Source organism: Anopheles darlingi, chromosome 3, assembly GCF_943734745.1.
Source record: "Anopheles darlingi chromosome 3, idAnoDarlMG_H_01, whole genome shotgun sequence".
In the NCBI taxonomy this organism is placed as follows: Eukaryota; Metazoa; Arthropoda; class Insecta; order Diptera; family Culicidae; genus Anopheles; species Anopheles darlingi.
In genome coordinates, this window is record NC_064875.1 from 53,414,542 (window position 1) to 53,427,698 (window position 13,157).

General features: G+C 45.9%; 1 protein-coding gene across 3 annotated transcripts in view; it reads right to left on the bottom strand.

Moving 5' to 3' along the window:
* The window catches only part of LOC125954302 (gamma-aminobutyric acid receptor subunit beta), a 68,088-nt gene that overhangs the window by 35,998 nt on the left and 18,933 nt on the right, over positions 1–13,157 (bottom strand). For 2 of the 3 annotated variants that reach the window (XM_049684481.1, XM_049684483.1), the window contains exon 4: positions 12,545–12,612. In XM_049684481.1, the coding sequence (XP_049540438.1) occupies positions 12,545–12,612 (68 nt within the window). Of the gene's footprint in view, positions 1–8,003; positions 8,072–12,544; positions 12,613–13,157 lie in introns of all 3 variants that reach the window. The other variant, XM_049684482.1, reaches the window with a different exon arrangement.

Here is a 13,157-nt window from a genome sequence, read left to right on the forward strand (position 1 = left end):
TGGGTGGGTTAGGTGGGTTAAAGATGGGGAATAGGATTTCGATTTAGACATGAACCGAAGAGAGGGACGTTGTTTACGGGCGTCGCATCGCATTGATGATGAGTATATGTAACAGTTCACGATTCACGACGTTCGTGTTTTTGGTTTTTCGTAAGACGCGTGTTATGTCGTGTATGTTGGATTGGGTTGGGTTATTGTAACCGATTTTACCGAGGTTCCATCAAAGTATTTCAGTCAGTTCGGTTTAGGTTTTGCCCGATCCAGCAACAATGAGTTTCCGATTGGAAGATTTTCGCCATACGATAGCGCATTGTTTGTTTTCGACGCGGTGTGTCGCGTTTGATCGGTATCGGTATCGGGTTTGTTTTAGATTTGTTTTTGTTTTACGATTTTGGGTTCCGCGGACACAGTATAGATACAGGTAAAGATTTATATAGAAAGAGAGAGATAGAGAGAGAGAGAGTAAGAGAGAGAGAGAGAGAGAGAGAAAGGAGAAGAAAAGAGAAAAAGAGAAAACACACGTTACAAAATTTTCCGCCATCTTCTGCTTCATTTTCGCTTCAGGTGGGTGAGTTTTATCAAGTTGGAGGGGGGAGGGTGATAATGCTGGTGGTGGTTATTGTTTGGAGACGGGAACTGGAAGCGTTAGTGAATTAGGGGTTTGAGGCGGAGTGTGGTATGGTAGGATGAGGGCTTTTCTTTTTGTTTTTGTACTTTTACGTAGCTGTTATTGCTTTGCTGTGCCCTTTTATTTCGGTATGTCAAAATCGGTTCTTGCAAAGCATTTTCCCTAACGCTTTTCTAACTCTGCACCAATAGTTAAGTTTTCCGTTTGGGACATTTTTTTGGGTATTTTGGTATTGAAACAATCAAAACAGCACAGATAGGCAAGCAGCAATAAACGGTTATGTTTCATACTTTAAGGGAACGTTAATGTAGGTTAAGTTTTTCCTAGTTTCCTCTTCTCTCCTCTGTACCGGTCAGTCAGGTCGCCTTCGTGACTCTTACAGGTCCTTACAGGTTTCTAACGGTGGCTTTATTCACATTTGCTTGCGCCCGCGAACGCATTGCTTGTATCGAACAGGTAAGTAACCCAAAGCTAACACCAATATACATCTACTAACACAGCTCTACATAAACACGTAATACACACAGGGCGGGAGTGGGTACATTAGATTGCATATTGTGAACGACAATTAACAATTAACGGTAGCAAACAATAGAGCAACTAAATCGGTATCATACAACACACACACACACACAGAGGCGCCGGTTCGGGCTTTCGGTCCGGGGTCGTTCTTGAAACTCGAAAGTGTGAATCTGCGGGAAATGTGAAGTAGCACACGCGGTAGTTGGTGCCCCGGTTGTAGCTAAAAGCAAACAACGAAGCGCAGGAACGGAAACAGAACTAACTAATCGGCTAACACATCCACCGTTGCTTTTGCTGTTGTTTTAAAAGTTAACAAAAGGTTGCGACATTGGTGGCAACGGCAACCAGCACGCGTCCTACGGGGTGGGAGTGTTGGTGGGGGGGGGGGGGGGGTGGTAAGTGGGTGGTAAGGAATGGCGAATGATGTATGACTTCGTTTCGCGCGGTACTAGAGGTATGTAAACTACGGTAGAGGTAGGCAAATGGTAGGTTAAGCGCTACGAGCGTTGATCGGTTCCATTGGGTTTGGGGTGGTTTATCATTTCGATTTAAGGATCTGTGTCCGGTTCCGGTTCTTTCACTGGTGCCGGTCCTTGTGGTCAGTGAAGGTCAGCTGGTTATGGTTATTAATATGTATAGTTTTTTTTTTGTGTGCTTTACTTTTAATTAAAATACAGCAGTACGAACATTCTTGTAACATTCTTCAGAGAATTGTGGACTGATATACGTGAGAAAGGATATATAGCTATAGTAGATCATAATAATACAAGACACACACACAAACACACACGCACACAGATATTAGGCACGCTAAAATCGCCATCCTCAGCATCGCGCTGCTGCATAAGTACGTCGCATGAGCTCATGTGATATGTGATAAAAGGTAAGGAGCAAAAAGTACGAATAAACGAAACCAACACCTAGTATCGTATAAGTAAGTAGTAAGCGTTCAGTGTTTAGTGACACCAGTGCAGTGAGCACAAAGTGAGTTCTAATGCATCAACCACACATACATACGCACACGCACCCACACAGAGTATGAGTAAAACTGTGAAATGTAATGATGGTGGATGATGGGATGAGAATGGGGCCGATGGAGCAATAAAGGGAGGGGAAAACCGAGCACGACAAACGAGATCAAAACAGAGAACAAAACCGAAACACGCGGGGCTGATGCTGATGGTTGACGGTTGCTCGCGGCCATCGATATCGAGAGCCACACTAGGATTGATTTAAGGGCAAAAGGGGGAAGTTACATATGGTTTGGTGACCAGGAGCGTGTCTAGGTATATAGTTTTTTGGATTTTTAAAGTACGGATGCTCTCGTCTGCGTCTGCGAATCTGCGTCACGCACACACTTGCTAGGGATAGGGATGGTGGTGGCTACACCGATGCACCCCTTGTTCCCCGGGGGGTTGGAAGAACAATATTAGAAAAAAAAACACACACACACACAAAACGTACACTTGGCGTGGCGCTACATATAGATCAACAACGATTAAATGTTAGGTGTAACTGACTGGTGTGTGTGTGTGTGTGGTTGTGTGTGTGTATATAAGGGGGTGTGTAGTTGTTAGTGGGATGGTTCGGAGACGGAGTAAAGGGCGGCGAAAGATTTCGAAACCGAGCTCTAGTGTACGATTCCTATCCCGCCGTCATTTTGAAGGTGGGCCCCATTCGGTTTTTGCGGTGGGGTTGATCGGCATTTCGTTTGACACGCGGCCGGTACGCGGTCCCTTCTTATTTGCTGCAACACACGAACACACACACACACGTACACGCACAGACGTACAGAGGCAGAGGGTTGCTCCAGCAAGACTGGCCAACTGAGTGGTTGGCTGGCTGGCTGGCTGGCTGGCCAGCTGGTTTTTGGAGAGCGTTTGCATTTCGTGTCCATCTGTCTCTGCTCTGTCTCTCGCCCAGCAGCTCTGCCACCGGTGAGCGGTCTACGCAATGGCACCGGGAGGGGCGATAGGCGGACAAGAAGTACAACAATGATGGTAGAGATGAAAGAAGTAGTTGGTTGGTTGGTTGGTTGGTTGGTTGGTTGGTGGTAGTTGGGATGGCACAAGTTGAAGTACTGTACTTGGCGAGGTCCGTCCGAGATCGTCGACGGGTTGGCTTGGGAAGGTTGGAGGTACAGGTTGGGACAGGTGAAAAGAAGGGAGGCGCAGGTGGTCTCAGAACTCAGAACTAGATTAGAAAAAAAAAATACTAGAAGGTACATTGGTGTGGGGACATTTTGGGATTTGTTTACTTATAGTTTGAGACCAGTTCGAAGCTCGAATAATAAAAGCGAGATATATGTATATAGTTATATATTTGTATATGTATATAGATATAAACCAAGACAAGAACGCACACACACACACACACGCACACGAAAACGCATTCCACCGCCCGTTCGTCTAGCGAACCTCGGTCCTTTGGAGGTGCTAGCGGCCGATGAGAGAGGTTGCCTTTTTGAGAGGGAATCCTGGCTTGTACTGTTTGTAGCACATTAGTAACTCGTTTTTTTTTGCCTTTCATTTTGTTTGGTGCAATAGGCGCGTAGATAGTGAATAGAGAGAGCACGCCAGGAAAAGGGGGCCTGTTGGCCGTTCTGCCTTTCCGCCTTAAGGCCACGCCAAAAACCGAAGTCGTATGCATACGGTTATGACCATCAGATTGCTTGCAGGCCAAAACGGGGTTTAGAAAAAAACGACTAAACTGGCGCATCCGCGAGGGCTGACTGGCTGATACTCTCTAAACAACGCACTCGTTCTCTCTCCCTTTCTCTCTCTCTTTCTCTCTTCCTTCGCATTCTTCCTCTAGAAACTTCTGCATCTACCCGGGGTGGCGATTACGTCTGGCCGCGCGACGCCGCTGATCGTTTGTTTGTCAAAGATTGTTCAGCGGCTTTGGCAGACAGGCAACATTGGCAGCTAGCTAAAAGGAATACACAACAAGCGGCGGTCGCATGTTTGCTTCCGTTCACCACCGCGAAAGGGACGCAATGCAGCGCAACTTGGAAGAGTTGGAAGAGAAAAATACCCCTGCACACCAGAAGCGGTAGATACGAGATATGGTAGATAGTAGGATAGAATAGAGGAAACAAAGTAACAGCTGAGTTTATGGGCACACAACGAGATACAAAGAAAAAAAAACATCGAAAGTAATGAGAAGGTAAGCAACATCGATACATAGGAAACAGAATTTCACATTGTGGGCCACGTACATCACAAGAAGAAGTTTTGTATTTCTGTTTTAAACGATGCCTCGATCCTATTTTCTATAAGTGTTGCAGCCATCGTCCAACATCCGGCTGTATCAATATTCCACAGCAAAGGACATCTGCAGGACGTTCTTCCCTAATCAGAATGGAAGCATAAGATGCTGCGGACATTGCTCCGTTGCAAGCAGCATTTATCAATGGTAGTGGTAGGGTCATAGTCTTAACGACACAATTAACGGGCTGCGCACGGGCAGGTGGGTCACGTCCTGAGGTGACAGTATGTTTACATTGAAATGGCATTCGAATTGGCAAACTAATGATGGCGAACACAGTAAACGGACAGATAAAATTGAGAGCGATAACAGGCGATCAGAACAGACAAAAAACAAAACATACGTTGAAGAACACGTCCTAGTCATTGCAGCTGATAGCAACATGGGATGGTGCCTCAACTCAGCGCCATTATATCTCCCTGAACCAGTCGCGATGGTTTGATTGGCGAACAACGGAGTCGAACTGTCCCGAAAGTGATTGAGCTATAAAGATTACGAGACGAGCTGGGCAATGCGTAGGTATTGGAAATGGCAACGGCAAAACAAAAAAAAAACACCGAAACCATCGAAACCCGAACCACGAGAAGGAACAAACCGTTTGGAAGTAAATGGTGGGGAGAAGGGAGAAGGGAAGCCACAGCGAACGAACGAAACATCAATTCCGCTGATGTGTAGATACGGTGGCCTCATCCTGGGCCTATCGGCGTGTGTCAATCGGTGATAAAAGGTGATCAAATGAGTGATACAAATGGGGTTAGTGAGTGAGCAAAACCGCGGCAAAACCAAAACCAAAAAAACACGCACCAGAAATCCGGTTGGAGTCGGTCGCTCGACTCAATGAGTACGCCCGTGGATCATAACCAGAAACGGGCCAATGGTGACGTGTGTGTGTGTGTGTTAGTGATTTTAGGGCAAGGATGGTGAATGCCGTTGAATGTGGTGAGATGGCGGTGGGGGTGATGATGGTGATGATATGCTAGATATGAGATAGATAAATATATATGTTGATATATATGTATGTATATATATATATATATAAATAAATAGATAGATAGATAGATAGACGGATCTGGTAACGTAACATGGATTAAGTGTATGTTCGACGACGATCGTTTGGCGAACGTGGGGGAACATCGGAATAAACGGATGGCGTTACGAGTACGGAACACGCATGCACACAACCGGCGTATTCAGGGTTGTGGGACGCAAACACGCAAATGACGCAAAATCGGTTAAAAAACGGAAAAACCAAAGCCAAAGGAATCCGAACGGACGACAAGAAGGGTTTTTGTGAGAGAGTGAGAGAGTGAAAGAGATGGGACAGAAGGAGACAGAGAGAGAGGGAGAGAGAGAGCGAGAGAGATGAAGAGAGGAGGAGAAAAAGAAAGAAAGAAGGAGAACCATACAGAGAGAGAGAGAGAGAGTTAGAAAAAAAGCTACAAGAGAAAAGGAAAGAAATAAAGAAAGAAAGAAATAGAGAGAGAGAGAGAGAGAGAGATAGAGAGAGATAGAGAGAGAGAGAGAGAGAGAGAGAGAGAAAGAGAGAGAGATTTGGAGTTGACTCCGGCAGTATCAGGGTCAGCGGGATCTTTGTGAAGCCGTTTGCTAGCCTAGCCTATAGACTAGTCAAGACGGTGGCAATTTCGGAAGGCATTTCCGATTTCCGGCTTAGTACTCAACCACCGGAAACTGGGAAAGGATCGTGGAACACAGTGACAAGATAGTGGGGGGTGTGGTTTTTGGTGCGAATCTGCGGTGGTACGACGAGGAGGTTGGAGTACGCGGAAACGCAAAATTGGAATAAGCGGAACATCGAAACGAAGCGCACAACACATACACACAAACAAACAGACAGACAGACAGATACACACGCACGCACACACACAATCACGCACGCATAGCGAGATGCAGCGACAAAGGCGAAGTGTGGATATTATGGATTGCATCAACTGCTGCGGATGCTCCGGCTTCTGTATTGCCGGTTTTTAGTGTCGTATGTGCTCCCTTTAAGTACCACTAGGATTGAAGTGGTTTGTGGAAAAAGTTTAGTAAGTACCAGGAGAGGAAAAGCTTTTGACCAAAAACTTTCTGGAGGTGGATAGTCCTTCAGTCGTATGCACTAACTAATGGAGTAGTAACATATTAAAACGTATCGGTTCGCTGTTGTAGAAAGGGGCTAGGCTAGTAATAGTGTTTGTGTAAAACAAAACCACACAACATACTAAAAGATAATAGGCAACATGAAGTAAAAATACGCTCGGTTAGCCTCAAAGCTAGTCATTTGAATCAGCACACCTGCAAGGTATTAGAATACCGGTAAGCTTGTTCAGTAAAATCAAACATCTGATTCGAATTAAAATGCGTAATAAACATGATAAACACTGTATAACTCGAACTAAATCAATGGAAGCTACTGCGCTTGGCAACGGACGTTGCTTTTCACAAACAAACTTAAATCTAACCTTCTCTCATATCAAAGCCATTGTTGTGATGGCGAACAGTAGCGGATCGGTATACAATCCTTTGCACGACCTTAAATATGCTTCCAGCTGTGGAGATGGTAAGGCAACTGATAGTACAGTTTAGCATACACAGCGTGCGAAGGTCAGATTACGCACACAAACAACGACAGACAGAACAAACAGAGCGGGGGCGAGAAAAACAGATAAAGGAAATTTGACGTAGGTAACAATGAAAGAAATAAAGGAAAAAGAATAAATTTTTTTGGGAGATTAAGAGGGAGAGAGAGAGAGAGAAAAAAAAAAGAGAGGGATAGTATAAAAGAAAGAGCGAAAGGTGTTAACAGCGGTGAAGACATCGGGAGAAGGAATATCAGACAGAGTCATATCTAGTGCTCTGTTATGAACGTATTTGAGTGTTAAACGACTTCACAGTCAGCACCATCAAAGTGGAGTTTTGGGGGGAGGAGGTCTGAAATTTCTTGTTCCAATGATTTCTTACAAGCATAACATAAAAACACACACGTACACGCTTAAACATATAGCACATGAACAGAGAGGGTTTTTGACAAACAATTTAGCTTCCTTTGTGCTGGATTGTGCTGCTGCTTTGATGATACTGACGTGTGCAAGGAGCAGTCTTTTTGCCTTTATACGAGCCGTTTCAATTGAATAATATATTGCTTCAAACATAGCAACTATGCTGGTTTCTATTGGTTTTGCTTTTCTTTAGCGTCTTCCTTTCTATACAGGCAATTCGCGCGATGTATTATGCACTATCGCTGTCAAGAGGGGGTTCGGCTTTTACATCTTGACCCGAGTCTATGTTCGGTCAGCTTTTCAAAAATCTTGAGTATAGAGTGAGTCAGCAACCGGAGCACTGGCTCCGGGAACAGGAACAGGGCAAAAGGGGATGCAAGGATGGATATGATTGGTAGTCAAGATGGAAGGGTGGAGGATTTGAAACGGCCGGAAATGCTTTAAGCATTAACAGGACGAACAGGGATGGAATGAAGGGGTACAGAAAGCGAGTAAGATAGAAAGAGAAAAAGAGAGAAAAGAGGGTGGGGAGGGGGGGGGGAAGAGTGGAGGTATTAAATAGATCGTGGCAATTGTTTTCTATGTACCATTAGCACTTCCGACACTGAACTGATACTCAGCACATACATTGTAACACCAACCTCCACGGGGGGACCTGGAACAGAGTTTGCAATTCGAAATGAATTTGAATGATTGTGTTTGGTTGGTATGCGGCTGCAGACAGTGCGCGAGGTAAAGATCGAGAGAGAAAGAGCGAGAAGGAGAGAGAAGAAGAGAGAGAGAGAGAGAGAAAGAGAGAAGGGTGAATCAAGACAGGGGACGCTGGTTGACAAACAAATGGAGGCGACAGTCAGTCTCGGAGCAGATGGGCGGTAGGCGAAGTGTCGGGACAAACGAATCCGCGAGGCGACGACGATCAACAAGGTGGGCGGGTGGGTGGGTGGTGGAGGTTGAACACTTGAACGATAAATCCCTTCCGAGTTGGTAGTACCGAGGACCGGTACAGTCGACAATTATGACATTTGCTCAAACGAAAATGGGTGAGAAACGATAGAAGGATTTGTGAGTGTGTGTTGGTGTGGAAAACTGCAGAAAATAGAACGATCAAAACAGCGCCAGCGAAAGAACGAGATAGAGAGCACAGTGAGGGTGAAGAGTAGGGTAGCATGAATAGCATCGAGAGGATTTGATCCGCGCCCGCGATGTTCCATCAACAGACGGCGATGGCGACGATGAGTACTAACACACTCCTGCTCGAGGCTATGCTGAAGAGGATTGCGGAAGTGTGGATGAGTGTGGAAACCCGTTAATAAGCAAACCAAAAAGAAGACTTCTTAAACAATATTCGTCGAAGGAAGAAACATCAAGAGATTACGCTGTACGCGCCACTATCATCGCAAACGATTTCAGCAAAATCACACCATCAGCGATGGATTTCCCGAGAAAGCGTCCCTAATCATAGTACGCCGCATCAAATGTCATTATTGAAATGTCAGTGTGAGCGAGATAAATCTAAAAAAAAAACAAACAAACAAACACCAGGCGCAGTGTTGATGCATTGCTTATCTTATTGCTCACTGTTCAAATGATGCGTCACGGTTGAACTGAGCTTCGAATGCGTTCATGTTCGCGCTGAAATGGAGCAGTCACATCGCACTTCTCGCTCTAGTGGGGTGATCAGGTGATCGTGTACGCGGTCACAGTTCGATCGATGATCGAGATCAATCGCAATTCTCATCGGACACAAACCAGCATCTTTTTCAACGGCTTTCGACGTGGTTGGACGTGGCCTAGGCGAAGACAGACAGGCCGGCAGACGTTCCCTTCTTCCGACAAAAAACGAATCTTTCCATTCTTCACGCGTGTGTGTGTCTGTCTGTGTAATTCACAACATTTTCTCTCAATAGTTTTTTTTCCTTTTTTTTATTTTCTCTCTCTCTCTCTCTCTCTCTCTCTCTCTCGGAAATATGCGTTGCTTCGTGTGCGAGTGAATGTGCAGAGTGGGAAGGATTTGGGGAAGCCATTCCCGCGCATCACGTCGGCGCCGATCTCGCTTGGGATCTCTCGCCCAGATACAGATAAACGGTGGATGGAGGAGGAGAACGACGAGGAGGAGAAAGAGGAGGAGAAAGAGGAGGAGGAAGAGAAGTAGAAGGAGATGGATTGCAAGAGAAAGAATCGAGAATGTTGAACATACATATGATCGAACAAATAGGAAACTCGTTTCGGTGCAGTTCACGTCGCGATTGTGAGAGTGAGAGATGAACGCACATGAATGATGGGCAGCTCGAGTGGAACTTGCATCTTGGAACGGTGATAAACCATTTCATTTTACGGCCATACCATATCGGGAACGCAACAACGACAACACATTAAGACGATTGCTGAAAGTCGCAAAAGAGGCAATCGGAAAGCTCGTAAACGCGCTAATGGCCGCTTCCACTTAAACAGTTGCCAACAGTAGGAGATTCATTGCCGGAACCATTCGTTGTCACTTTGTTTAGTGGGCGTTTGAGGGAGGTGGGGGATGAGGGATGAGCCGAGATGGGAATAGGAAGAGATGAAGGGAAAGAGAGAGCAAGAGAGAGAAGAGACAGTAGCTGACGAGTCGAGACCACCATTGTTGGGCGCATGGACATAGCTCGTCCAATGTCTGCCTAGTGAACTCTGCAACCTCTTTCATCGGCCACATTGGAAAGGGGGAGATTAATGTTATCATCAGTGCAGCAAACGGGTGCGGTCGCCATTTTGTTATTAAAGTGGTGCCGGAACGGAACCGAATGAGAGTGAAGGCCTGGCCTTTCGAAAGTTCTCTAAACCAGACGACAGCCACAGTGATTGTCAATGTGTGGTTCTGTTGTTGCTGTCTTTCTTCAACAGAGCAGAGAAAGAGAGAGAAAGAGAGAGAGAGAGAGAGAGAGAGAGAGAGGGAGCGCGATTTAGAACGTCGTGATGTGTCCGGTGTATTAGACTTTGCAGCGGAAGGACTGTATACTGGGGGCTCAAAAGTTCATTCATCATCGCGTCGCAACCGGATGACCGAGGTCGATCGAAGCCATTTGGCAGCCGGTAGCGCGGTATCCGGTGCTCTTTTGTTTCGATTTTGAGCACGCTATGGACGATTGGTGACCAAGCAGATTGCACACAAGTTGGCCAGCCACAGCTCGGCCAGTGGTCAGTTCTGTCTACGAAGTGCAGAGTTTTCAGTTTCCGAGCGACCCAATTGCTGGTATCGCCTGGATGGTCAGCAACTTGGTCAGCAGTCTGCCGGCCTGTGGTTACAGTGGCGAACCGTGCAGCCCGAACCTATGCGACGTTCAATTGCTCGAATGGGCATCGAGGTATGGTGGTATGCGGGTGTGTTAATCTAAAACCATCCGCTCCGCACAAGGGCGCAAAAGTTTGGGGAGTGACCTCGGTGTCCTGGAGCGGTGGTACACAAGGAGCACCCAGAACTTTGCGTAGTCGTGTGTGTGAATGTGTTTGTGTGTTGAGAGGAACAGTGTTGACATATTTGTAAGCATGATTGCAACGAGATACAACACCGTGTTTTTGTGTGTCTGTGGCACAAACAATTAGTAACGAACTTGACGTGTCGTATAAAAACGGAAAAAACTTCTTATCTCTTGTGTATCGCTGTGTGTGTGTGTGTAAGTGTATGTGTGTATGTGAGAGAGAGAGAGAGAGTGAGTCTGTGCGTGGTGAAAACGCATGTGCATTCTAGCGTTTACATTGAAACTAGAAGTGTAGCAATAAGTGGAACAAGTGCGTGTCGTGTAGTGAGCATTTAGGAACAGAGCTACGGCCAGCACTTGGAGCGGTTAACATTGAGAGAACGAGACAAAGAACGCTAGAGATACATGGACACGGCAACGCACGCTATCTCTGCTGTGTGTGTGTGTTTGTTAGTGTGTGTATATATATATAGATATAGATGTGTATGTGTATTGTAAGTTGCTTTGACAGTCGCTTGCTAGCCATTCCTAGCACGAGCACGAACTACTCCGGTAATCGATGTAGACTTTCACCGCCGGAATCGACAACATTAGTGGTTCCTCACCATATTTTTAGCTGCATCTGCACTACAACCGGGATAGCAAGGTGTGGTGGTGGTGTAGTTAGTGATAGGAGCTAACGAAAGGCAGCTAAAAAAAGGGGTGGACACAAAACCGCGTCCGGAGAACCAACGGATGAGTGCATATGCAATGAACATAAAGATTTGAGAATTGACTGTGTTTATTGTTAACTGTGTGTGTTTGTGTGTGTGTATATGTATGTCAAGACGAGGAATGGAAATGCAAAAGAACACAGGAGCCCCATTTTGGTTGGGACACGAACGAACGTTAACGTAAAACACAGAACGGGTGAACCGAAAAACGGTTGCAACGGTGACAACGGCTTACGCCTTGATAATGAACGATGACGATGGTGAAGATGACAGCGCGGAACAACAGAACAGAACATGAGCCACGTAAAACATGTGAGAACCGAAGAGATGACTAGTGGTAACAGTAGTAATAGTGGGTGTAGTATTAGTAACAATAGTAGTAGCAGCAGTAGTAATAGTAATAATATTAAGACAAGCAAAACTTCCTTCGGTGGACACAACGATATAGCTTTACGATTATGGCTTCTTAGCGCCCTTGCCCTTGGTTCGCCCTTTTGTTTGTGGTAACTAGTTGCTTATTAGTCTGCTTCACTTTCTTTGTTGTTTTTTTTTTGGTGTTTGTTATTTTAATTATTTTTGGTTGGATTGTGTGGAAACAGGTCATTATGATGGGGAAGTTGGCGGAAATGCTGGTAATGGGGGGGGGGCAGTGAGACAGGTTTATCACACACACGCACATGAACTAACAAATGGACAAATGGCCAGCTAGGTAAATAGGTGGCCAAGGTGAACCGTTTGGAACAAAAGAGACAAAAGAGAAACTAAGGGGTGAGTGAATTGGGTCAGGGTGATTTTGCCAGACAGGGAGCGTTGGTGGTAGTGGCAATGGGATGGGTGGTTATTTGGTGTAGGGGTAGAGGCGCGGGACTAGGAGGTCTCGGGAAGTTACTAAGTTTACTAGCTCGCCCCCTCCTCGCAGAGGGGGTGGTCAAGGTACAAAGGGTGTCATATGAATTGTACCATTTTAACTTCAGACAGCGAACTGATAGACAGCACATACATGGTGACTCCCACTTCAACCGGCGGTCCTGAAACACGGATAGTGTGGCATAAGAAGAGAATACATAATGCATCAGATTTACGGAATGGCGCAACAAACAAACGGCAACAAACACACAGAGCACACATCAAAACGGGCATAAACGATGGGCGAAAGGCCGGGACCACAAGGCAGCAAACTCGGCGGTCACAGAGCGAGAGTGAGAGAGAGGTAGAAATACAGAGTGAGAGAAAAATAGAGAGAAGAGGGAAAGAGTATGGCCGAGCATTAGGCTGCTTGACGGGAGGGGTAGTACGACGCGCGGAGTAGGGAACCACAAGACATACAAGAGAAGTAGAAGGTTGCCGTAGTCATAGTAGGCGCGGTATTTGTTGTAGAAGTAGTAGTAGTAGTAGTAGTAGCAGCAACAGCGAACGGTTAGTAGACGTCCCTCTATCACCAGACGCTGCAGCGTCGAGACGAGTGTAACGACGAGTCAACTCGAGAATTGTAAAATGGAAACCCGGAAAAATAAGCCACAAACAATAAACATACACACACACACACAGGGAATCGCCCCAAAGTGGAGCATGA